Consider the following 27882-nt stretch of genomic DNA (forward strand, 5'->3'; position numbering starts at 1 on the left):
AATATAGTATTTCTAAGCTGGAGGGAACTTCTACTCCATGTGAGGACAATGTGCAGACAGTTTCCTTGTCAGAGGGGTGTGTCAAGAGGGAGAATCCTGTCTGCTCCACTAAGAATATCTGGATTGATGAACTGAAAACCTAGGAATGAGCAGAACAGCTCCTCTCTACTCTTTTTACATCTATCTTCCATTCCTTCTTTTGTCCCCTATGGAAATCATTTCAATGGGTGCATAATTATGCATAAGAGTGGGGTTCAATATTACATGCTTATTCATGAGCAAAATCTAACTATATAATTTTATCAGTTTGTTCCCAAGTACTTCCACTTCCTGTTCCCTCCTCCCTCCCCCTGGTCTCCTTTCTTCTAGTCTACTGGTGTCCCTTCTATTTTCATGTAATTCCCCACACAAACCTTTTTCCCTTTTATATTTCTATATATTACATGTGAGAGAAAACATATGCCACTTGACTTTCTGAGTTTGGTTTATTACACTTAATCCTTATTTTCAAATTATAATTATTAATGCATATTAATTGTACAAATTAATGATTTTCTTTCTGATGTTTCCAAACATGCCTATGTTGTACTCACAGTTATCTTATGAAAGGGGTATCAGGTGTGTCTTGGATCACTAAGAGGATATAATATATAGGAAACAAACTTTTGGGTTAAATTTTTTTTTCTGATATAATACAACAGAAATGATGTGGGAGGTTATGTCAGAGAATGAGATTTCCATTCTTATACTTTTACAAACATCATCATTATTACTTATTGAGCATTGCTACGACTTGCCAGGTACTCATTAGTATTTTTTAATAAATATTTTAGTTCTAACAATCTGGTTGTCATTCAAGATCTGACTCATTTCAGTTTCCCTAAAAGCAGAACCTGAGAAGGGATTCTGTGCATGTGATTTACTGAGGACATGTTCTTCAGAAACATCTCCTAGCAGAATAGAGACGGTAAGATCAATACTGCTGTCCAGGTAGGATATAGACGTACTATGACTCATGGGAAGACTAGAGTATATTTCACACTGGAGAGTTGTCACAACCTGCTGCAAGGGTCTGAGTTTTTTGATTCTGTATCAGTCAGTCATTGGATATGAGGTGAGGGTTGGTGTAACCCCCAAGTGTCTGTTGATGAGCCAGCTCTTATAAGCTCAAGGCAGCTCTTCCAGGGTTAAAAGTGTTAATGGTTAGTTGCAGCACCTGCAGTGGCTGGGAGATGGGCATCCTAGCTGGCAAATGGGATCTGTGAGGAGCACAAGTAACATCTCCTACATCACTTCCCCTGAGACCACTATGGAGCTCTTCACTATAGACAAAAGTATGAGCAATAGGAGGAACTGACTGGATGGTGTAGTGTGCTAATTTTGATCTGATGGCAGGCAGTAGGACTAGATTTAGACCACAGGCAATAGCTAAAGCTGTCTCAGAGGAAGTCTTAGAGGACTCTCAGAAAAATGAAGGTCTTTCAGCCATAATTGAGTGGCTTGGGCAGCTTCATACCTGGATAGCCCCATATCCCTACAGCCACTCTAAATAAATCCTCATCATTCAATTACAGCCAGCCTTCTGGGTAGAAGTACTTTACTGACCCAAGCTACATCACATACTCATCATCCTCAGGCCCAGAAGTGGACAGGGTAGGGCAACTGTTTTATTTTTTTTATCCATGTGTTTGTTTTGTTTTGAATGGCAGGAATGTGCTACATGTTCCTAATACCTAATGATCTCTCTTCAAGAATGGGCAAAAGGATTGGATGCTGGACAGCAAAACCTGAGGGATGGCTAGAACACCTCCTGACACACTTGGAGAGTGGGTAATAATACTTCATTTTATAGTTATGAAAACTGAGGCAAAGAGAAGCAACTTGATTCATTGATTCAGAGAGGTAAGTACTGTGCTAGTCAGATTTTTGACACTGTTTTTGATACCCAACAAGAATAAGTTCCTCCAAGAGGAAGAGTTAATTTCAGCTCATGGTTTCCAAGTTTTAGCCCTTGGTGGGCTGACTCCATTGCTCTGGGCCCAAGGAGAAGCAGAACATCATGGCAGAAGGATGTGGTAGAGGAGTGCTGTTCTACTCATGGTAGCCAGGAGGGAGAGAGAGCAAGGGAAAGGGCTTCAGGGAAGATGAACCCTCCCAGAGTTTGCCCCAGTGATTCACCTCCTCCATCCACACCCTACCTACCTACCTATGGTTACCACCCAGTTGGTCCATTCCAAACTAGGATGGACTGATTAGGTTATGGTTCTCATAATCCAGACATTTTACATTGAATATTTTAGCATTAACACAGGAGTTTTGGAGGGACCCCTTGTTATGGGTTTATATGGTGAGATGTCTTCCAAAAGCCCAAGTGTGAGACAATGCAAGAGGATTTAAAGGTAAAATGATTGGGTTATGAGAGCCTTAACCTGATCAGTGTTAATCCCCTGATAAGGATTAACTGAATGGTGAGTAGAAAGGTAGGATGCGGCTGGAGGAGCTGGGTTACTGGGGCATGTCTTTGGGATATATATTTTGCCCTTGGTAAGGATCTCTCTCTCTCTCTCTCTCTCTCTCTCTCTCTCTCTCTCTCTCTCTCTCTTCATGTTCCATGTCCTGGGTTATTTTCATCTACCACACTCTTCCACCATGATGTTCTGTCTCACCTTGAGCCCCAAGAAACAGAGCACACCTTCTAAGGACCAAGACCTCTGAAACTGTGAGTCCTCAAATAAACTTTCCTCCTCTAATTGTTCTTGACAGGTCTTTTTGGTCACAGTAGCAAAAAAAAAAAAAAAAAAAAAAAAAAAAAAAAAAAAAAAAAAAAAAAAACCTGACTAAAACACATCTCATATCTAAACCATAACAAGTACCTTCATTTTTTTATTCACTGAATATTTGTAGAGTAATTATAGACACTCTTCTAGGAGCTGGGGTTTCATCAGAGAGAAAAATTGGCAAAAGCACCTGCCCTTATGCAATGTGTATTTCTGTGGGTTTGGTATAGAGTAAGGCAGAAAAGAACAGGTGAGTACAACATGCAGTATATTAGATGGTGATAAACACTTAAAGGGAGAATAAATCAGGAAGAAGAGTAGGGAGATGACTGTGTGATGAAGATGTTGCAATGTTAAGTTGGGCAGTCAACTAAGACAGTGACATTTGAACACAGACCTGAAAGAGGAAAGGGAGTGAATGGGTGATGTGACCATCGGGGAGGAGTGTCCCAGGCAGAGGAAGAGCAGGTACAGAATGCTCTGGGGCATAAATAAATATACCTGGTGTGCTCAAGGACTCATGTGGTGGAGGACAGTTAGGCTGGGGTGGAGTGAGCAAGGAGGAGAACTGCAGGAGAAGGTAGGAGCCAGGTGAGAGGGGCCGGGGAGTTGGGCAGGTTGGGGGGTTACAGGGACTTTGGAGGTCATAAAATGCTTTAAGCATTTTTTTAATCCATTTGTTTGTTTTGTTTTGAATGGCAGGAAGGATGTGGTAGAGGAGTGCTGCTCTACTCATGTAGCCAGGAGGGAGAGAAAGCAAGGGAAAGAATTGACACTATTGGACTTACATAGGGTAGAACAACGGGCAGATGCAGAAGCCGGGAAGCTGGTTAGGAGGTGATGCACTAAACCTGGTGAGTAATAATGGAGCCTAGGATTAGGGAAGTGGCTGTGGAGAAGTTGAAAAATGACAAAATTTTGGCTATCTAGGCTGGGTCTGGTGCTAAATGCTGGTAATCCCAGTGACTCAAGAGGCTGATGAAGGAGGCTCCGAAGTTTGAGGCCAGCCTCAGCAAATCCATGAAACCATCTCAAAATGAAACAAATAAATAAAAAGTAAAAAAGGCTGAGGATGGGTTCAATCCCCAGTACCAAAAAAAAAAAAAAAAAAAAAAAAGAAAAGAAAAACGTTTTAGCTATGTAGAAAGTGACTAACAACCCCCAAACATGCCCATGTCCTAATACCCATAATCTTATAAAGTAAAGGAGACTTTGTAGATGTGGTTAAATTAAATTTATTGAGATGGGAAGATTATTCTGGGTTATCTGGGTGAACAAAGTATAATTCTGAGAGTCTACTGGGAGACGGTAGGTACTAGGGATTGAACTCAGGGGCACTTGACCACAAAGCCACATCCCCAGCCCTATTTTGTATTTTATTTAGAGAAAGGGTCTCATTGAGTTGCTTAGTGCCTTGCTTTATGCTGAGGCTGGCTATAAACTCCTGATCCTCCTTTCTCAGCCTCCCTAGCTGACGGGATTATAGGCATTCACCATTGCACCCGGCATAATCCTGAGAGTCTCTATAGAGTGAAGCAGCAAAGTTAGAAAAAAGAAACGATGAGTTTTCATAGTAGCCAAGATATAAAAGTGTCCACCAATGGATGAATGGATAAAGAAAATGTTACACACACACACACACACACACACACACACACTGGAATATCATTGAAGCTTAAAAATGAAGTCATTTTTGTTATTTGAAATAACATGGATGTACCTATAGCACATGCCAAACAAAACAACCCTGGCATAGCAAGACAAATAGTGCATGATCTCACTTATATGTAAAAGATAAAACAATTGAACTCATAGAAGCAGAGATTAGAATTAATTAGCAGAGTTTGGCAGATAAGAGAAAGAGAGAGATGCTGCCTAAAGGGTACAAAGTTTTATCTGTGTAAAATGAATACATTCCTGAAGGTCTAAGGTCCCCTGTGCTGATTTTTGACAGTGCTGTATTGTATACTTGAAATTTGCTAAGAAAGTAGATCTTCATTGTGCTTACTATAAGAAAAGTAACTATGTGAGGTGATGAGCATTTTAATTTAGTTTGTGTTAATCATTCATAATTCATACCTATATTCAAACATTACACTGCACTTCTTAAGTGTATTCAAATTTTATTTGTCAATTATACCTCAACTGGAAATAATGAGGTAGGAGATGTGAGGGTAGCAGAAGCAGAGAGAATACGTCATGTGACTGACTTTGATGATGGAGGAAGGGCCAATAAACCAAGGAATGAAGTTGTCTTCTAGAAGCTGGAAAATTAAAGAAAAAGTTTCTTAGCTTTTCTAAAAGGAATTCAGCCTTGCAGACTTCTGACCTCCAGAGCTCTGAGAAAATAAATGTGTATTATTTTAAGCCATTACCTTTGTGGTAATTTGTTGCAGCAGAAAGAAGAAACAGATACATGTGGTATTTTGGAGTTAGAGCCAACAATGTTTACAGGTAGATTGGATGCAGAGTAGGAAAGAGTCAGAGATAGTTTTAAGTTTGTGAGGAAACAGCTTGAAGGATGGTGTGCCTTTTTTTGCAACTGGAAGGGCCTGCTCAGAATGACACTGAATCTAAGTCCATCTGGCTACACCCTTTGCACTTGGACCACGTCTAAAGGCTGAGCCAGGACAGCACTCATGGAAGAAGCACCCAGCTTGGTGTCAGTTTTCTCCCATGCCATTGTCTTGCCTCTGATTTCTGACAGAGTGTATACCCTCTCTGCAGCTTCTATCAGTACTTTCTTGCTATTCTCTGATGGCAACAGGCAAAACAGTGCCAGATGAGATTAGATACATATATTTTATTTTAAGGCTCAGCTAAGAAAACACTCAGGACATAAAAGTTTGATATAAACTGTGTTATCTGGAAGTCTGTTGATGGGCTGCTGATGGGGTTTTAGGTGAAGGGATGAATTTCTTATACTGAAATCACTGAGCCAATCTCTTAGGTGCCCTACACTTCTCCTCAGCCAGTGATGAGCCAGCCTAGTGTGGCTAAAGGAACTGGGCCAGGAAGCTGGACCAACACAGCTGATCTGGCTCTGCTCCTCTCTTGAGGCTGCTCCCTCTTTTTGAGTCTCAGTTTCCCTAGCTGTATATTGAAGGTGCTGGATCCAGGGTTCCCCAGAGCCCCCATGAACCTGATTCCTGTTGGTACCTGTTGTGTGACTTAGAGAGCAGGTCGAATGAGAGTTCTGCCTCAGATCCTGAGGAACAGGTACTGACCTCCTGTTCTCTTTCCTGCCATCTTATTGGGCTTCATTTTGACCATAGATTTGTCAATGCCTGGGCTGCAGTTAGAGACCTTGTTTTAATTCCTACTGGTCCATGACTCACATGCCTGTAGAATTGAGCAGTGAGGACAGACTCCCCTGGTAAAGTCCAAGGCAGATGGCCATGCTTCCTTTTCCAGACTGATCACCAAATGCCAGGACCTCGGTGAGGGGCACCTTCCTTCTGACTTGGAACTCAATAAGGCAGACACACAGGCCAGGTTCCGGGCTACCTTCTGTTCTGATTTGCTTAATGATACTTTTGGCAAAAGACAAGGAAGAACAGAAAAAGCAATGATTCTTTCAGACGTTAAGGGAGTGTAACAGGAGGAAGTTTCCATGAAAATAAAACACAAAACAAAACACCGTGTTGTTGCACCCCAGGGAGATGGCAAACTGGCTGTGTAATGCTCTCTCCATCTCCCTCCCTGGGCCACAATGAAGATGAGGCACCTGTGTGACACGAGTTCTCATGAGTTGTGCCATTCCTCCTCCTTTATGGCTATAGTGAACCTGAACTATCTAGTAGCATCAAAGACTGAATTACTAGTATTGAGAATTATGTAATACATGTTATAGAGACTAATGCATGCATGAATAGCTGAGCAAATGGACTAAAGAACATTATTTCCTCTGGTACTTTACAAATGTTTTATCATTCTTTTGGCTCTCAAAAGGACCACCTTGATGAAACAAAGACTCTGGTCAGACCATTTATAATTAAAAATCTATTGAATGTCAATATCATAGTCATTTACTGACACCCTTGGAGAGTCCCTTAAGCTATTTCAAACAGAGAAGAGTAGCCCTCATTATCTCTTGCCTTTTAAACTGTTCTTATCCCATTTTTCTCCTAGTCTTCCCAAATAACCCAGTGAGCGAGGTTTTGTTTTTGCTCTCTTTGGGCAGCTAGAGGAGTAGAAGAACCAGCAGCCTGTTCATAAAAAGCAGCCTTCATGTCCTTAGAATGCCCTTCAGCATTCCCATGACCTTGGCCTTTCACCACCCTCAGGCCACTTACTTCAATTTATCTCTGTCTTGTTGAGTCCTGCCTCTTTCTCTTCACAGCTTGGTTGCCTTCTTTCCACACTCTCTTTTTTTTTTTGAGAAGTAAAACCAAATTACTCTCATTTTCACCATAGATATTTTGCCTACTTCTTTGGAGCTATCCTCAAAAGCACACTTTCTATCCCAAGAACTTATCAAGGTACTTTTTCTTTTTGCCCCAGACAAAAGCAATTTTCTTCTTAAAAGGGATTATTGTGAAAGCGGTTGAGATAATAGTTTATTGTCTCTAGAATTTTCTTCCAAGGAGCTGGCAGTTATTCCTATAATGATAAAAATGTGCTTTTCTCACTCCAGGTTTACACCCTGCTGCCCTGGGTCTGTGCCATTCTCTACTCACAATGTTTTGTTTCAATGCTAAATCATAGTGTAGTTTAAAAAAAATATTCAAAATGGTAATTAATCTGAGCTATGTAACTAAAAAAAGATAAAGTTTCTTTCCACCTTGTTTAAATAGAAAGATTTGCATGGGCAGATCCAATTCTGGGAGTCACAAAGGTTTAACAAGGAAGGGTCTCTGGAGGATGGCCTAGTGCACCAGGTAAGAGAAGAACAGATAGGCATGATATGGCAAGTAATGGAGAGCAGAAAGTGAAGGGAAAGTGAAATGATTCTGGAGGAGTACGTGGAGGAGAGGGAAGAGTCATGACCCCTGTCCTGGAGATCTCCTGGAGTTGGCAGGAGACCCAGCAGAGATAGGACATGTGAAGCTTCTGTAAACTGTAGATACTGCACTAATGTAAGGCAGCATTGGTGTTCATATGGCTGTTGTAATCTTTGTTTTCTTGTTATACCAACAACCTGCTGTCAGCTATGAGTCCCAAACAGGAATGTTCTGATTCGATGGCTGATGTGGTTTAATTATTTGGAATGCTGATCTTGGTATAAGGAGTGCATTGTGGGATGAGAAATGAGAAATTGGACATTGGTTTTTTTTTTACTTGTGTACTTCAGATTCTTACCCAAAGACCTAGTGTCAAGTCTCCTATTGAAGATGATATTTTGATGGAGTGATTTTGTTGGGGATTCATTAACTGCCAAGATCCAGGAGGCATTTCAAAGGAGAAAGTGGGAGAGGGGTGGCCTTCTCAGAGATTGACACTCTGGATAGCATAATACATTCTAAAATTCAAATTCCCAAGGAATACCTCTATGGTGGATAGGAAGGTGGATGGGTGAAAGCATCTACTAAAGGCTGAGGAGGAAGTGGGCAGAGTTGTCAGCCTGAACCAAGATGGCCTCCAGACCTCATTGAGGCTAGATGTCACTTCCCACCTCTTGAAAAATGTGAGTTGAATCTTCTGAAAGAGAAAAGAACTGAGTGGAAGGATCCCAGTCAGTCTGTGGTTTAACTTGATTTGGTGAGTTCTTCTTCATGATGAGAAGATGGTCCTATGTGAGAATCAAGAGGAGGGGACCACATGCAGGTGCTTATGAATTATTGATCAGTCTCTTGTTGGGAGAAATATGATACAATTTGGTGCTCAGTAAAGCCCGGCTCTAATTAGAAATCTTTGACTCAGTCATCTATTTTGTGCTGCTGTTATTTTATTTATTTCCCTTAGGTTTTTCTCAGTGTTTGATAAATTTTATTGTGAATCTCTCAGCCTGTCTCACTTGTGCTAAGGAAAATAAGGAAAAAGAGTATGTTTACCCTGAGCTGAGAAGAAAAGAGGGAAAGTATTTCTCATCTTCCCTCCCTCACCAACCCTGGGAGATGGAGACTAGGTCTGATGGTGGCAACAGGAATCAAAATAAAAGAACTCTGGGGAAAGGCAAAAGCTCAGAGGGAAGTGTTAGACACTGATGTGCCCCACCCTCTTCACCTGCCAGACCTGTTTCCAAGTATATCCTTCTCCAGAGGATAAAGTTTAGATCATCAAATGAAAAATCTTCATTGTGTTCTTCATATTAAAAGTAGTAATTCCTTCCTTCTAGGATGGTGTATTAAAAGATTAAAATTGCTTTAATACGCCACTCATAGCCAGGATCTATGAAGAAGAGACAATGAGATGTAATTGAAGGAGTGTCTCATTGAGATCTGGGTTGGATTTTTTGGCTTTGCACTATAGCATGACTTAGATACATCATTACACTTCATATTCTTTTCCTGTAATGCAATAAGTATAAGAAATAGCATCTAAGGGGCTGGTTGGAATAATTTGGAATAATATGTATAAAAAATGTTTGTTAGTTGACTGGTCTATGAAAGGCACTTAAGAATTATTAGCTTTTATTTTTTGTTGTTAATTTAAATAGTTTTTAACTGATGCATATAAACCATACATACTTATGGGGTGCCATGTGATGCTTTGGTGCACATATTCATAGTGTAATGTTTAAATTAGGCAAAAGTGTCTTCTCAAACATAGATTATTTTTTATGATGGAAATATTAAAAATCTTTTCTACTAGTTTTTTTTTTTTTTTTAACACATAGTACATTACCATTATCTGTAGTCACCTTGCTGTGCAATAACACACCCAGAGCTTCTTACTGCTAACTACAATTTAGTCTCTCTGGTTCATCTTCTCCCACCTCTTCATTCCTCTACTATCCTCAGTCTCTGGTAACTACCATTCTACTCTCAACTCCTGTGAGATCAACTTGTTTTTAGATTCACCTATCAGTGAAATCATGTGGTCCTTGTCTTTCTGTGCCTAATAGAATGTCATACATTTTTATGGTTAAATAGTATTTTATCATGAATAAGGACCTCATTTTCATTATGCATTCAAAAGCTGATGGACACATGGGTTGTTTTCGATTCTTGGGTGTTGTGAATAGTGCTGCAATGAACATAGAGTCCCTGGCTTCTCAACAGACTGAGTTCATTTCCTTTAGAGATATACCCAATAGTGGGATCACCGGGCTATTTAGTAGTTCTATTGTTAATTTCTGAAGAAACTCCATTCTATGATGGTTATAGTAATTTACGTTCCTAACTAGAGTATGCAAAGTTTCCTTTTTCTCCACATCCTTGCCAACACTTCGTATCTTTAGTCTTTTTTGCTAATAGCCATTCTTACTGGAGTAAGTTGATATCTCATTGTTGTTTTGATTTGTACTTCCCTGATGATTATTGATATTGAACATTTTTTTCATATACCTGTTGCCCGTATGTATGTATTCTTTTGAGAAATGTCTCTTTATGTATATTGCTCACTTTTAAACTGGGTTGTTGTTTTTTTATATTGAGTTTCTTGAGTTCCATATATAATTTAGATATTAACTCCCTATCAAATGAATAGTTTGAAAATATTTTCTCCTTTATCTCTTCACTCAACTGTGTCCTTTGCTATACAGAAAGGTTTTAGTTTGAAGCACCCCATTTGTCTATTTCTACTTTTGTTTCCCATGTTTTTGGAGTCTTGTTCAAAAAATTCTTGCCCATTCCCAAGTCCCAGAGAATTTCTGTTAGGTTTTCTTGTGGTAGATTCATTGTTTCAGGTATATATATATATATATATATATATATATATATATATATATATATACTAATGTAATCTAGAGTACAATGGGGATAGGGCTAGGGGAATGGGTAGGGTCTCTCTCATTTTTCTTTTGTTGTGAGAAGCAGCGTGCCATGGTGAAACAGCTATAGAATCAGATCACTTGTTCATCCTCAGTTACTTTGGCCATCCAATGGAAAGCTACTGGAAGAACCAAATGAAGCAAATATAAGTGCCTAATAAATAGAGTTAGAGCTTGCCCCCTAGCTTAATAAACAGTAGGTTCTTCCTTTTGTTCTCTTCTACATCTCCCACAACTAACTACATTTTTAGGGTGACAAAGCTATTTATTTAGGCCTCAAAACTTGGAAGTTGACTTTTAAGCCAATGATTGTGTCTACAACTGTATCCATTTTTTTTTACCCTTAATCTGCTCCATTTTATACCATCCAATACCATGAGATGTTTATTGAACACTTATCATATGCCACAGATGAGGGATCAAATGTTTTGTGACAGTTCTCAGAAAACACTCACTTTAGTCAGAGGATTACATAGTTTAGAAATGATTATAAGACAGATATTGTATGTGCTGCAAAAAAGGAAGGGTGTGGAGGGTCAGGGTGAAGGCAGGTAGGGCAAAAAGTGGGGTTGTGGAGGAAAATAGAGAAAGCCACTTTGAAGAGATAACTTTAGAAGAGGGCTGTGAAGACTTTCTCTAAGTCGAGGTAACCAGAGAGAATCCAGGAGGAGGAAGCATCCTGAGTGAAGGCATGGGTGTAGAAACCTGTGGAACATATTTGGGGAATGGTGACAGTTTAGTTTGTCTGGAATATTTGATATACAAAAAGAAATTATGGGGAATAAGTGAGAGTCATTGTTGTTCGGAGTTTTTAACAACAGGATAATAATTTTGTACTCAGGTTGATTTGAAATGAGGAAACATCAAGAATTCTTTTGAGCAGGAGGGTAAGTAATATGACAATGAAGATGCAATGTGTAGCTATCAGAATTTGGAAGTAGTGGGGTTTACCTCTGAATAGAGCTAGGTCTGATGGCTGGTGTGGGAGATAGGAAGACAGCACTCCAAGTTCCAAATTCATAGGGCAGTAAAGCTAAGGACAGAGAAGTGGAAAACCTCGGGAATCATTGATAACATTTTTTTGTCCAGGATGCTCTGAATATAAGATAGAAGTAGGGGCATTTGAAAAGTGGACCAAATATCTCTTTGTGTCCAGTTTCCCTACCAGTAAAATGGCAATAATATATAGTACCTTCCTGCCAGGGTTATTCCAGAGACTAAATGGTTAATACTTATAATAGTTGCTGGCACATAGTATTTGCTACATAAATATTTGTTCAATAATTAGAGGTAGAGTTAAATGAATATAGGTCATAGGTTGATTCAACATAGGATACTTATTAATGACTTTTCCTTTCAGTGACTACCTATCACTGAGGCTTTAATTTATCTTGTTTATCATCTTGCTTTAGTTGATATTTTATGTAAAATTTGGTATGTGCTAGCTCAAGTTATCTGGGTTACAGTTCAAGACAGAGTGTGATCAACACTGATATCTTCAGCAAACCTGGATACCAGGAGGATGTCAGGTTGTTTGAGAAGAAAACACTTTTGTCTCTAACCTTCAGTTTATGGTTATTTCATAGCCAGTTAATTTGATAATGATGGTGATTTACCAGTTTTAGGCTAAAACTCTAACATTTCTAGGAGATAAGCTTCTTTAATGAAATCATAAGAGTTCTATGGGGCACCAAAACACAGTGAAAAAGAAAGTATTGGGTAAGTTAAAACTCAGTTTTTGGCTTTGAGACAGTCACTTTTTTCCTGTGTCTTATTTTCCCAAAATATAAAGTTAAGGAATTAAACTTCTGTGAATACTACTTGGACTTTCCCACACTTCTTAAAAATTCAACTTTTCTTTTTTAGCGGGGGTACTGAGGATTGAACACAGGGGCACTCGACCACTGAGCCACACCCCCAGCCTTATTTAGTATTTAATTTAGAGACAAGGTCTTAATAACTTGCTTAGCACCTTACTTTTGCTGAGGCTGGCTTTGAACTTGCAATCCTCCTGCCTTAACCTCCCAAGCTGCTGGGATTACAGGTGTGCACCACCGCGCCTGGTGTAAAAATTTAATATTATGGATATCTCCAATATATACCCAGGTAGAAGTGGAGTGGCTTTGTTTGAATTTGGATGAGTACCTGTTTGCTCCATCCTCTTGGGCTCTGCTTTTCTCAGCCCAGGTGTGCCTTGGTTGAAACCCCCACTGAGACTCATTCTGTAAACAACCGAATGCAATGATATTATTTGCTATTAATTCTAAAAAAAAATGCTATATGTCAAAATATGGGAACATTTTTATATAATAAACAAACACATAATCTTTTGTAATGTGGACAATTGCTCCTTTATGTCTTTGTTGTCTAAACTCTGTGGCTTTACCTTTTCTCTGAAATGAGACAGTTTTGTTTCAAAATACAATTGTGAAAACTTAATATGCTAGCTTTTTTTGTTGTTGTTGTTGTTTTCTGCTTTTTGAGACTCTGGCACTTGTCATTCTTTTTAACCTCTCTTCAAAATTGAGATAAACTAAAAGAGGAAAAAAAAAAAACCTTCCATTTTTAAAAAGGTATCTGAAATTTCACAAAGTATGTTGGCATCACAGCATTCTATGAATATTTAATCTTCATCATCAAGACAGGAGGTTGGAGGAAAAAAATCAGGTTGTGATATTTGGGAACAGCAGGTGTGGGAAGGAGGGTGTTGACACCCTCTGCAAACGCATATGAAATGTTGTATGGCAGGTTCCCTCTGCAGCACCCATGTCACCTGGGGTCCCAAACATGCTTTAAGCAAACTCTGGGGAGCTAGAACTTGTCCTCACGGTTCCCATGCCCTTGGAGAGACAGAGTTCATCCCTGCAAGCAAGGATGGCATTCAGTGAACTCCTTCCCCTCAGGATTTGTCTTTCTTAGGCATTTGTATAATACAGCTAGTTCTGGTCCCTATCCCAGTGGGTTTTTTTTTTTTTTCCCCGCTACTATTGTTAAGCAAGTACCTCTCTTATGTGTGCTAAGTCTATGAGAATATGGCTATCTAGCTATGAGAATTTGCGATGGAGACTGTTGAAACTTAGAGTTCATCTATCAACTCTTTTTTATCTCCAAACAATGAGGAGCAATGTAATCATAAAAGGGTGACAAGTCACCTATGTACAAATCACTTGCCTTCCAACCTCATCACATTCTGCCTCCTACCTACCGCCCCATGCTCCAGACACACAGGTCTTGCTGCTGCCTCCCCACGGTAGGACTGTTCCACCCAAGATCTTGCCTCTGGGTTTTTGTTTAGGTTTTTCTGGATTAGAGATCTCTGAGTGACTATCACTGCACATTGAAAAGGTGTAACCCTCTGGTTCTCAAACTTTTTTACTTTTTAAAAATAAAAGTCTTCTGGCAGGCCTTCTTAAGAAATGTTCTGACCCTACTTCCAGAGATTTTAATCTAGTAAATTAAGAATGAGAACTGGGAATATGCATTTTAGCATGGGGTTCTCAGACAAGTGGTCCAGGAATTGCCTGTACATCAAATGCCATCTTCAGGGAGAAATTGTTTTTTCCTGTATCTTACACTGGTATAAAGGTCCAGGCTCAGACTGGAGTCATAGGTCACCATCTGTGGGCCTGTATTTGATTCAGATGATCATAGAGTGTTATTGATGTGAAAACTCTTTATGCTGGGGAGGTAGAAGCAGGGATATGACTGGTCAGGGGCTAAATCAGACAAAAGGATCACCTCCTTTTTTCCCCCTCTTTGATGTGGGCTGCTTGCAAACAAACCTGGTCATATCATGAAGTTGAAAATTAAGTATAAATGTCTTGGTCTTAAATTCCAGCCACTTAGTAATGTGGCCTTGGCCTTAGAGTCTACCACATCCCTTCATTTTTCAGACATCTCAACAAAACAGTACATACGATGTCTTCAAGTGTAAATTTAGATGAATTGGCTTATAGGATTAGTTTAGTCTAAATTATTAAGTCTCTTGAGGTTGGGATCTTTGTTGCCCCAGGGCTACTCCTGGGAGCCAGAATACTACCCACCAGAGAGCTCCCTCTCTCCATACCCATAAACAAATGCTTAATACCTGGGATCCTAACCAATGCCCCTCCTATGGTCCTTGGAGTCTGTATTTCAAGAGCTTACCTGCATTGTAGTTTATCACATACTGTTTATTTACATGTTTAAAACTTGTCAAGTTCACTTCTCTCTTTCAACGTCTTTCCTGCTGTGACATGTGACTTAGGCCTATGAGAAGAACTTTTCATAGGAGAAAGAGCTAGTGGTAATCTTTTCATCTTGCTGTGGTTTTAAAATATCAGGGTCATTTTCAGCTTAATTTGACCATGTATAGTGAGCATCAGGATCTTCTTGTCACTATATTGGACATGGAACTATGTTATTGGTGTGACAGGGAAATCATTTCTTCCCTGTTGATCCCAGAGATATAGAAAGGAGGAAGTAATTCAAAAGAGAATTCATGCTGAGAGGGGCACAGGAGCTGTCATGTTTAGTGTGTGAACTTGGCTCTGTCTGTTCTCCAGTCTGCAGTGCAGTTTCTGTTAATTAAGATGAGCTGTGAGGGCAGCCCAAGGTGAGCTCTAAGATCCTGTCTAGCTCTGTGATGATGAATAGTGACAGTCACTCTGGGGTAACCCTCTTTTTCTCCTGAGCCTTAGGAATAGGGAGGAGCCCAGGTGCTTAGCAGGAAAGGTGAGCCACACCCTGGCCATGAGTCAGATTTCTAATCTACTCAAGTTGGGAAAGGTTGATTTTGGTGGAGCCCATGGCACATGCTCTGCCTCTGTTTGTTTTGTTAGGAATTATATTTATACGGAAGGGCATTCCAAAGCAAGGCTCTGCCTTGTGGGGAGCCCTTCTCTGCCATTAACGACTGGCAAAGTTATGACATTGTTCTCTTCATCCTGCTCCTTCGTTTTCTGTTACCTTGGGGACATAGAGGAGTAAGAGCAGGGATAGGACCTGCGACATAGTTTGCAAGGCTCAGAACAACAACAAAAAATGCATTTAAGAACTTCAAGAGGGTGACAGCAGAGAAAAGCAAACACAGAGCCCTTCTCTAGGCAGGTCCTGTGCCACTGAACAAGCAGATGCCCATGGAGTCACTCTGGATGAAAGTGGGTCAGGGAATGAGATTGGGACCTGCAGATGAGAGTAAGGCATGGCCTCACCAGGCCAAAAGATGCCTTCTCTTACCAAAGCCCCGAATGGAACATCTGCACTGTGTGTGAACAATGGTGCAACTATTACTGTAGTTTGGTGCCCAGATCATCTCAAGATATTAGGCTTAGCTTCTATGGGAGTCAAGAACAGACCCTGCTTTGCAAAGGAGAAACAGAGGTCAAGATAGTAGAGGTGATTTGCTGAAGGTCACTGTGCTTGTCAGTGGTAGAATGAGGACTCTATCTGAGGCTGCCTAACTACCATGCCTGTGCCCTTTCTAATCCCCAGTGAAGCTGAGTAACAATGAAATTATTCTTTTTCATTGTGAATTCAATTGGAGCTTGGGAATAAGAGTGAGATGTGGGAAGGGAAATGAGATAAATGCTGACTGAATGGAGAAAACAAAACAATTTAGAAAGCCAAAGCAGTTTGTCTGAGTCCTATCTGATGCACAACATACAGCAAAGCAGACAAATGTCTGCAGCAAAACAAAAGCAGATATTTTCAAATAAAATATGCATATTTCCCACCAGCCCTGAGCTCATCTGATAAGGGACAGATTGTCCACAGTAAATAGAGAGGGAAAAAGATGCTTTGGGCTGAATTTAGTCCCCTGTCAAAATCCGAGAGGGGCTTATTGTTTCTCCCTTTGTGACATGTTGCCTCTTTATCTGCAAGGCCTCTTAAGGTTTTGAAGGAAAACAGAGTAAGTTAGCTATTTATTTGCTCATCCATCAAATATTTCTTGAGTACCTACTTAGCATTTTACTGTGCTAGTCCTAAAAGAATGTTTAAGATGAGTACCCTCTTTTAGAAGAGGGTAGACAGATGTGTATCGGGACAGAAAACTAACCATAATTGTTGTGATGCTGGTGGCATATGCCATGTACTGTTGGAAATCAAGAGAAGAAGAAATTCATGCTGATTAAATTTCTCATTTGGTGACCTGCTTGTGTGTTCCTATTTGCCTAAAAAAAAAAAAAAAAGTCACTAGTATCTATGCATTGTCATTGAGCTCTTCTTTCCCAAAGGCTCCTAGGAAGAAGATGTAGCTTGGGGTAGGAGATAATTTTCTTGTAGAAAGTACTCAGATACCCTTGCTGATACATACTGATCCTTCTCTGCAAGATCAACCATGGGGAGGACCTGGGATGAGGTGGATCTGGCTCCTACCTGATCAGTATCTACATACTTGTGCTCCTCCCTCCCTGTCTGCCAGCCCCAGCAGTAAGTAAGAGAAGAGCCTGCTGAGGCCAGAGAGAGAACTAGCTGTGTGATCATCCACATGTCACTCTGACCCCCTCTGGAAAATGGCAGGAGTGGAGGATGTCTAATCAACCAGGACTTCCTGTATTCTTTCTCACTGACACTAGGATTGAAGGAGAGGATCAAGGAGAAAAACTTATAAAGACTATCATAGAGGAGAGGAAAGAGAGAAAACACCAAGAGAAATGATCTTTAAATGCCTACCTAGAGAACTTATTCTGTGATCCTCTGTTCCTTGGCAGTTGAGCATCCACCAGGAAGTCTCTGCATAGGCTTTGACATTGCCGGAAATGGTAGGCATAAGGTGAATCTCATGTGGATCATAGGAATAGTGCTTCATACCCACCTCAATTCTTGGAACTTATGGAGCTCTTCTCACCTCCAGGATCTCACTTCTTGTTCTCTCAACTGCACTGGGTGGTGAGTGCAATCTGTAATTTTAATTCTCAGAAGCAACTGAGACTTTGGGAAACTGAGCTACTTTCCCTGATGCCAGTGAGTGGCAGAACTGGGACCAAAGGCTAGGTTTTCCCTATGATGTTCTTTCTCCTGGATGTGTTGTGCTTCCTGCCCCACTTTACCACAGCTGGAGTATGATGGCAGCGCAGCACCAGCTGGGGAAGCATCCAGTGTCTCCTGAAGATGGAACATTTATTAGACAGATGCCATGTGAACAAGTGAGATCCTTCCACAGAATCTTTTGCTCCTTAGAATAGCATGCTTCATTATGCTTTTATGTATATATAAATGTGCCACCATGTAATCTGCCCTTTGGTATAACTAATATGCACCCATAAAAAAATAACATACTGGAGACAGAAGTGCATCATTTGGTTCTACTCTTCAAAGACCAGGCTGGATTTCAGCTCTCTTTGTCCCCCCAACCCCATCTTTTTTTGTCCCCACCCTAAACCATCATAAAGACAATTAGAGCTGAGTGGGGACAGTATTTGTCTTGCAATTACTCTTAAGTGCTCTGTAGTTTTGTGGGATCTAAGTGGTATGACCTAGATACCAGTTCTGAGAAACTGAATTCAGCCAGGCTCTATGTAGAGAGGGGCATGAATCAGTTAGATCAGGCAATGTGTCTCAGTGCAGTGAGTGGATGACATAAAGCTCTACTTCTACCCTCTGTGCTTGTTGAAACCCTAGCTCTTTTGAGAGCTCAGATCCATTGCTACCTCCCTTTCTGGGAAGCCTCCCTGGAATTTCTCCCTTTTAGAGTATTACAGCATTTGTTCTGCTTTGTTACTTGCCAACTGCAAGAAATTGTGGAGAATGTATTGAAGAAGAAAATGTAGTTATTACCTTTGAGGGCTCACAATTGTGTGAGGAGAAAACACACACACACACACACACACACACACACACTCACACACCTGTAAAACAATGTCACATGACAAATTCTCCAATAGGAAGCCTGAAAAGTCATTCCATGTGTACATGTGTCTGTTCTCACATACTGATATACATGTCTTCTACATATATGATATAAAAGTGATGGTGATGTTTAAAAATCACCAATATCCAATAAATCAAATCATCATGAAGAATATTATTAATAGGAATGTAGGCCTGAGACTTGAGCTTTATTATTGTCCTTGGGAACACATAGATGCAATGCAAGAAGGGACGGAAGACTACTCCTGCTCACCATGGTCAGATGTCAATCAAAGAGGAAGTTGGCAAGAAAACCCAGTACTTCCTGAGGGAGAGGACAGGAGAGGTGTGTCATTGCAGAACCAGAAAGTTCCCACCCACAAACCCAATTCCTTGCCTCTGACAGGTTAAGTTCCACCCTGTAAACATTTTCTTTCCTTTTATTTGACCTTTTGTTTGAGAGTGAGTACTTAACTCTCAGCCAACTTGGTAGGTGAGTTTCTGATCAGATTGGATTGTTAGCACTGGGGACTCTCCTATTTGGCTTCATCTGAACCAGCCATACCTCCAGTGGCCACTATATTTGTGGTCTACCTGCCTTTGTCCAGGTAAAGAAAGAAGAGCCTTGAGGACTGGCCACAGCCTAGCCAGGTAAGACTAGGTGGCTGCTGATTTTATAGAGATGGGGTGTCTCTCTATGAGCTGATAGCTCCTATTGCTTAGGCTGAGTCTCTGGCCACCCCCACCATGGACTTACAATTTGATCTAGGCTCATAGTTTTGCATGACCATGTGAAATTCCTTTATTCTTCCTCACTGGCCAGGGTGGATGAGGTTTGTAGACCTTATCTATATATCAACTTTATCAACCGTATCTATATATCGACTTTGATCTTGACTGCTTTGTGAACAGGGTGGGATGGGTATAATTTTCTCCATTTAGTGATTCAGTGAACTGAGGCTTAGTCAGTTGATGTGATCTGATTCAAGTCTGAGCAGCAGGTTAAGGCCAGCAAGAGGTCTGTATCCCCCTTCTCTCTTCCTCTGCTGTACTACCCAGCAGGGTCACACCTTAATCTGAAAAGCCCAAAGTGAAAGGGCTCCCTGAACTTTCAAGTGGTGAACAAAAGGTGATTACTTCTTGGCATGCAGGTTGAGAAGGATATGTTTTTAATTCACCTGAGAGTGACTTTATAATGATATATAGGCTCTGTCACACAGGGCTGTTTTCAGAAACAACAAATGAGAGCATGTATGTAAAAAGATCTTATAAACTGAAAAATGATATGCAAATGGGAGAGACATGACTATGTGGAGCCTGGTAAATGCTTTAAATCTCTGTATAAGCAGATTTTAATTTGGGGCTGAATGACATTCTTCTAATGTCAGCAGCAGCATTGTAAAGCACAGATCACAAGGCCCTTGGGAAACATTTGAGCTTTTCAGTCTTTCTGTGGTATGTGAAAAAGCAAACCTTAACGGTGTAGGGGGGGACACCCCCAAATCCTTTCAAACTGACTCTTGCAATTTCCTCTCTTATGACAGTTATCATCTTATCTCATTGTTCTACAGTTTTAAGAAAATCTCATCTTCAGTGATTATGTAGTTTATTTTTTTAAGATGCTAATTTTAGAACTATCATTTTCCTCTTTGTGCTCAAAAGGTTAACTCATTTTTAGTTGTGAAATGAAATGTTTCCTGTGTGTATTTGTGTGTGTGTGTGTGTGTGTGTGTGTGTGTGTGTAAGAGAGAAAGAGAGACAGAGAGAGAAAGAGAGAATCTGTCAGTTTGGGTTTGTTATAGCAGTGCTAATAATAATATTCTTCCCTGTGGACCCACCACAATGCACTGGGTGGCAATGCCACATAGTCTTTGGCATTCTTCTGTATATTCTTCTTGTCTTCCCAGCTAGAAGCATACTGAAGAAATTGTTCAATCAATGACCTTAGACAAAATAGAGAAACTTGTTCCAGAAAGATGAAGTGATATGAACAAAATGTGATTGTTGGAATCACAAGTTAAATGCATGTCTCTTACTCTTCCACTGACCATGACAATTAGTGAATGGTGCTGGGAATCCCAAAGCCACAGCATTAACCTGTGTCATTATGGAGATTGTACTCAGGTGTCCTATAACATTCCTTTCACTTCAAAGTTTTTGGCCCTTTGACTTTGCTTAGCATCTCTAGTGGTAATGTCATTATACCTTGTAGAGTAGGGGAAATTGACTTTGTTCTTGTGAAATATTTGTTTCAACCAAATTTTGGAACCACTTATTAGGTGTAGGATAGGAAATGGGCAAAAGGTGGTGGTGCCCTCATTTAATTCAGCTAATTTGGAGTTTGATATCTTGGATATCAAACTCAGTTATTTGCAAACTGAAGTATTAAGCTGGCTGATACTGTGTCAGGATTCTTTTAAACAGATATCATTCAGTTCAATAGTTTCAGAATTTTCATGCTAGTTAATTTTTTATTCAACATTATAGAATCTATTGGCAGGGTCAAGTTTAAGGCTTCATTTAATCCAGAGGTTGCAGTCCAGCAGCTACAAGTGAATACAGCATGTAAATGTGTTTGTTTTTTAATGTGCTTGAGTGTTAAATAAAATCAAACTAGTTGCAAGTATTCAATGTCCTGGAATTTCTTGTAAAAATCCAAATATCTCATTGTTTAGGAGGACCAGGGGGTTTGTTATCAAACAAGATATGGATCCACACACCAGCTGTGTTTGGGCAGCATCTGCTTCCTGTGGAGGGAGCATGTGCTCCCCAGGCGTTTTCAGCCCCCATTTAAGCTACCAGGTATTTTAGTTTGTCCCACTGATTTTGTCTAACCTCTTAGGTGTTGGAATTCCCCTAAATAATTCTCTTTCAAAGGAAATTTAGCTCTACACATCAATAGCCTAACTTGTGATCATTGTCACAAGGAAGTAGGTGAAATTAATTCCTTGGCCCTAACCTCTCATTATGTAAGAGGTAGGGGTAGATAGGATGGCTTCAACAGAACAAACCTTGAGTTCTGATACCTACCCACAATATTTTCTTGAGATGGATATCAAACTCAGTTATTTGCAAACTGAAGTATTAAACAGGTTGATACTGTGTCAGCATAATCTCCGGAGAGTAGGAAGGAAATCTGACACTTGCTGAATAAGGCCCTTTACTCAAGACAACAATTTCATAGAAATAAGGAAAGACGTTTTGATGCACAATAGCATATGGATAGCAACATGGTGCTCTATCCAAAGAATATAAAATAAATGACTGAAGTCCTGAAAACTTGGCCAATGATATCTTTTCTATCATATCTCCATTAATAAATAGTCACCCCTTGACCACTTGATATATGTCCTTAAGTTTAAGGATATAGGAATAAAATATAGTGACTCTTCCCCAAAGGGTCTTCAATTCAGTAATGAAAACATGTATACAAATGAACAAAACAAAACAGAATGAAAAATAAGTAAGTACATAAATAAATGATGCAAGAAGAAAGCAAATGCTGTGGTTAGAAAGTGGCATTTGAGCTAGACTTTGTACATAAAGGTGAGAAGACTTTCCAGCAAAAGAAGAGTTTAAGCAAACTCAATTCCATACTGCTTGAAATACACTTAAGAAAGCATTCACTGTGGCTATGCCTAGGGCCAGTGGACTGAAGTAGAATGAGGCTAGATATCTGATTCTACACCAGATGGTGGATGCTGAGTTGCAGGGATAAGGGTTTCCTTCAGGTACAACATGGTGAATCCAATGAGCACTATGACTATTAGCCAAACACTGGTCTGTGCTCATGTCTATGCAGCTTCATAATTTGTTAGTAACAGAGCACCTTTAACATGTAGTTTAACTCTTCTCCAAGTTTTTCAGGAGAATTAATGGGAAAAAAGCAGAATTTAGCACTGGCAATATAGTGGACAATATTAGATGCTAAGTGCAGGAGGCAAGGTGGTAATCTACACTGGAATCAGAAAAGTTGATGAAAATATTTTTAAAATACATTGAGAAATATTTTTTAAAGTGATAGAGATTCCTTTTGGTTCCCCCCACCTTTCTATCAAAGAAAGTCTATTCTGGGTTATCTGAAAATGAGAAAAGTGAAGTTGCATAGGTTCTTCTAACTTATGTGATGGGGAGAGTTATTTTTGCTTGATGAACTTCATTCTTTGGTCTGGAGAGCACATTCTACCTGTAGAATAATTATAGAAGGTTCTTGGGATCTCCTGACCCTGTATTCTTCCATAATATATAACTAATATGTGAGTGCTTCACTGTGGTTCACAATATTCCTGGGTTGAATTCGTGAAGGGAAGGTTCTTATCTTGCAAAGCGTTTCTCTGGTCACCACAGCAATTGCTCATACAACCCCAGTGTCAAGATATTTTGTAAATAATCAAAAGTTTCTCATTTTCAAGCACACAGTCTTGTGGGATGACTTGGAATTATCCCTGTATCTCAAAGGTCTGTGCTTCAAGGGAGATTCACAGATGATGAGATGCAGAACAAAGTGGAGAATATGAACAAGACATTTGTTTAAAACTATTGAATACCTGTTTAATTAAGACTCTGTTCAAAATTCATTCATTCAAAACTATTTGCTGGATATAAGTTCTAGTTTTCATCTTTTTTACAACACCATAAATAGTTCTGATAAGAGCAGTAGTGAACATAAAGAATAATTCCTGCTTTCAAGGAAAATACATTTTGATGAGACAGATGGAAAATAAAATCAATTGGTAAAATATATATGAAATATGAAATATTATAGAAGAGAGAAAGTTATGAATAGGAAGTTGGGGGTAGCTGAGATCTCGGGAAGGGTACTCAGGGAAGGAATAAGACTCTACTTGAATAACCCTTACAGTATGAGGGAATCTGTCATACCAGCATCAGGGAACAAGCATTCTCTGCAGCTGGAACAGCGACTCTGAGGCAGGAGCATTCCCACTGGCACCTTTGAAAAATAAAACATGAATATTATATTAGAAAGAAGATCCTGGCATGGTGGTAGGAGGCAGTGATAAGCCATGCACCTGTCAGGTATGGACATTCACTCTGGATGAAATGGAAAACATTTGCAGATTTGGGCAGTGGAGCAAATAGTTTGACTTACATTTCAAAAGAACCCTCTATCTGTGGTTTGAGGACAGATCAGGGTGGAATGGGGAGGGTAGACAGAAGCAGGAAGGTTCCTTAGGGAGTTAGTGCTTTGATCTGGATAAGTAATGTGGAAGTGTGGACAAACTATGTAGTCATGGGCATGAGGAGAACATTTAGATTCTGGTGATTGATTGACTAAATGGGAAATCATGATACAGGAGTAAGTCAAGGACAATCCTATGATTTTTCTGGAGCAGATGGTAGAGAGGAACAGCTTTTATTGGGGTAAATAGTATAAGAGAAACATGTTTTTGAAGGCATGTCAGGAGCTTACATTTGGATAGGTAAGGTTTGAGATTTTGAGTTGTGAATTCATATATGAATCTGGAATTCAGTGAAGATATCTGAGCTAAAGATAAAAATTGGCAGTCATTAATACATTCATGATATTTACAACAATGAAATTAAATACAATCATCAAAGGAGTGGGTATAGACAGAAAGAAAAAGATATTTATGACTGCCTTCTGAGATGCTTGGGGTTCAAAAGTGAGGGGTTTGGGGTTCAAAAGTGAGAATAACTCACTGTAACAAATAGGAAAGGACATGGTGGGAAGGTTCCCAACCAGCATAGTGGGGTGACTTATCATATAATTCATTTAGGATCTACAGCACATAGTGATAATGACATCTGTCCAGGACAATGAGCCTCCTTGTCATCTACACTCTGATGCACAACACTCTTACAACCTCTGCCCTGCGCTCCCCTCTGGTTTCACTAGAATCAAGAGAGGAAATGGAGGAGGAACAGGCTGAGAGGTAGTCAACACTGGGTGAGCATGGTGTGTCCTGGAACAAATGGGGGAAATCATCCAAGAAAGAGAAAGTGATTGGGTGGGACAGATGATGCTAAAAGGGGGAGCTGGAAAATTTCTGAAAACAGAACATGTAGCACTGGGGCTTGAGGGGGCTCGAGGGAGAATAGAAGAAGAGGTCTTGGAGATGGCGGATATAGATGTTTTTCCAAGGAGCTTATTTGTAAGTGGAAAATAGGAAATATCTGGAAGAGAAAGTGAAAGGCTTCTTTTTTTTTTTTAAAGTGGGAGAATGAATCTAGAATATATTTTGACGGAGCTTGTAATTTGATTAATGCTCTTGGAGTATTTTATTTAATTTTTCTACAACTGTGAAGTAGTTCTGGTAAGGGTCATTATCTTATATTTTAACAGGTAAGGAAAATAAAGTTTAGGGACTAAGATCATCTGCCCCAAATCACATAGTAAATTAATAGTAGGTGGGATTTAAACCTGAGTTCTGAAAGTCAAGATCATGGTTCTCTTCTCTGCTTGTCTCTACCCAGCTAATGTTGGAGATCACTTCAAACACTACAGTTCTCTATGAAATCTTCACTTCATTGCTGTATAATGCCCTTTAACAAGTCTCAGGGAATTTACACTTCCCAGCAATGTCTCTTGAACTGAAGGAGATTTCACACCAACTGTAGAATGTTTGGAGTCTTGGGGAGATAAGAATTTAGTATCTACATCAATGAAAACTTGCAGTATTTGAAAGTATTCTTCCAAGTACAGGCTTCAGGTTGAAGCACCTACATTCTGGCAAATGGGAATGTAGCTATTCATGCCTTTACTGTAGGGCTGATCTCACATCAATTTTTTTTTTCACTAGTAGTGAATTTGTGTCTACCTACCAACATCCATGATGCCTCTTTATATTGTCTTCTTTCTATCCACTTGAAGCTCATACTCACTTAAGGAAGCATAGAAAAGTGCTTCCACCTACTTTATTCCCAGTTGGGATATTGCGAGTCTTTCTGAGAAGGGATACACTGAAAAATAGCTATTTTGACAGAACCCAGCCTGTATAGAATATAAAACTTTGCACATCATTTGTCTCTTTCTCTAATGGTGGCTTTCCTCCCCCATCAAATATATAATCCTGTCTTCTAGCAGCTGGTTGTCCTGGGTCCTTGGGGTCCTTGGTGTCTCTCCAGAGGCTTGCCTTGTGAAAGAGCATCCAGACAAAGTGTGACTCTGTGGTACATCTAGAATGCTCCAATTGCACCTTTTTCAGATGACTGTCTAGTCCTTTAATCCAGTCATCTTGTGATTATCTATTTGCCAATCTGATTCTTTTACAGACTTTGTGCTTCTCAAGGTAAAAAATTGTATTTGTAGGTTTCATCCTAGTCTCCACCTCTTTCCTTTCCCTAACACAGAGATTAGCCCAGAGAACTTTTCCCCAAATGTATTTTAATTAATGAATTAGGTTAGACACTCTTTTAATTCGTTTGTCATAGCACTTGAGAGGCTGATCTTCATTACACAGAGAAAAAATTGGAGAACTCAACTTCTAGCCATTCCTACATGAAGAGTTAATTAAGCAAATCAGATGTAAAATTTCAGAAACCAGTTACTGTGGTCATTTTTCTCTTGAATTTGGGATACACAAATGTATCTAACTGATGTGTACATCTTGAAAATCTGACATTATCATTACTCATGCCTATACCTCTTATAGTATCAGCCTTATCATTAACAACTGCTGATATCATAAGCATTTAATTGATAACACATTTAATAAATGAAGAACTCTTGCTGATCAGTAAGTCAAAGAAGATGAAACTAATAAAAAAGTTCAACCATACCTATACATTCCAACCTTTAAAATCTCATAACTTAAAAAAAAAATAGGTCAAAGTAAAACGAACATTGGTCTTACTTTTTTAAGCCATTAGTTTTAAAAATTATGAAACTTTATGCTGACCTTCAGAAAAATAGACCTTCAGGCATGTAAAATCTGATCCTTTAGTAGTTTTCTAGTATAAAGACATTATTAATTAATTAATTAGTGTAGCTGTACTAATATTAGGGAAAACAGGCTTGGGTCAGAAAAGCTTTTGATCAACTAAGAGCACTTAGTACCTGTGTGACTGAGAAGTTCATCAGCTTTCTAAGTTTCAATCTCCTAATCTAGAAATTAGGATACTTGTAGTACCTAAAGCACAGGGAGAGAATGACTTAAAAATGAGGTAAAGTCAAGTGCTTAGTGCATGGTACCTACTTAGTAAGTGTTGCTACCTTTGTCAGTATTGATATCCTTTTACATATTGAGTATAAAAGACAGTTTGTAAACAATTTTTTGTAGCATAACTCCATTTTTGAAGTAGAAAATGTTGATGTTGTGAATAGATAAAAGTAGAAAAATCATAAAGACTATAGATTGGAATTATTTATTTCCATTTTCTTTCATAGTGAGTTTAAGCTTTTTTTCCTTCTTTGCTTTTATGTGTAGTCTAGAACATAGTAAGAAAAACTGAATGGATACAAATTATTGTTATTATTAATCCCTATGAGTAAACATCTATCAATGCAGTAGTAGCTTTTGCCTGTTATCTTGGTTATCCTTGTCATCAAATCATGAATGTGACCTCTGATCTACATGTAGCCTTCTAAGCTCCTTGAATCACTATTACCTTAAATGGGACTTCTATGATTCCTTGCTTACTTATCAACTTCTGTACCCATAGCTTTACATCTTTTGGTTCACCTCTTTGAATCAATATTTTAAAAAAATCCTCCCCTCAGTTATAAGAATAATGTGTGCTTAGTGTGAAAAACACCAGAAGATTTGGAAAAGTATAAAGAAGAAAATAAAAATCATCCTTCACCCTGTTATGCAGAAATAATCATTCATAACATTTTAGTGTGTGTACTTCTGATCATAAATGGGTCATTTTTAATATACTATTTTGTAGTATGCATTTTGTTTCACAATAATATATGTCTTAGTGTCAATACATATTTACAAGATTATTCTACATTTTTTATTACCTCCCTCTCCCAGGATAAGCTCCCTTGGACACTTCAAGTTTGTCAGTTCTAATATTTTTCTTTGCTTATTTATTTATTCTTCAGGTTCTCACAATAAAACCATGGGGTATGTGTAGTTTAAGACTCTACTTTTTTCATTTAGCATTATTCTGTGAGTCTTTATCAACATTTAATTGTCTTAAAATATGATTTCTAAGTGTTGCATTATATTATACTATGGTTATGGATAATACATAGTGTGAAACTTTAATTTTAAGTTTCTCTGATTTGAGTTGAGAGATGCTTAATTAATTCTCCCTTCTACTGGGTTCTATACTCCATACAAGAAGATCTATTTTTTTATTTATCATTGAACTACAGTAGCATAATGAATGGACAAAGATCAAAATCCTTGTGCTGGATGATATGATTTCCCTATGTCAGCTTTTACTATGTAAAGGGATTCAGGAGGCTGT

At 39.2% G+C, this 27882-nt stretch overlaps 1 protein-coding gene across 14 annotated transcripts in view; it reads left to right on the plus strand.

The window, feature by feature from the left end:
- The window catches only part of Tprg1 (tumor protein p63 regulated 1), a 597429-nt gene that overhangs the window by 444596 nt on the left and 124951 nt on the right, over nt 1-27882 (plus strand). For 3 of the 14 annotated variants that reach the window (XM_071615184.1, XM_071615183.1, XM_071615185.1), the window contains 2 exons: nt 1710-2719; nt 3480-3631. The exons of 3 other annotated variants lie outside the window; for them this stretch is intronic. In XM_071615184.1, the coding sequence (XP_071471285.1) occupies nt 3587-3631 (45 nt within the window). In that variant the 5' untranslated portion in view covers nt 1710-2719; nt 3480-3586. Of the gene's footprint in view, nt 1-875; nt 968-990; nt 1654-1709; nt 2720-3479; nt 3632-27882 lie in introns of those variants that run through there. 8 more of the 14 variants (XM_071615180.1, XM_071615182.1, XM_071615181.1 and 5 more) reach the window with 7 other exon arrangements.

This window comes from Marmota flaviventris, chromosome 8 (assembly GCF_047511675.1).
Source record: "Marmota flaviventris isolate mMarFla1 chromosome 8, mMarFla1.hap1, whole genome shotgun sequence".
Lineage (NCBI taxonomy): Eukaryota > Metazoa > Chordata > Mammalia > Rodentia > Sciuridae > Marmota > Marmota flaviventris.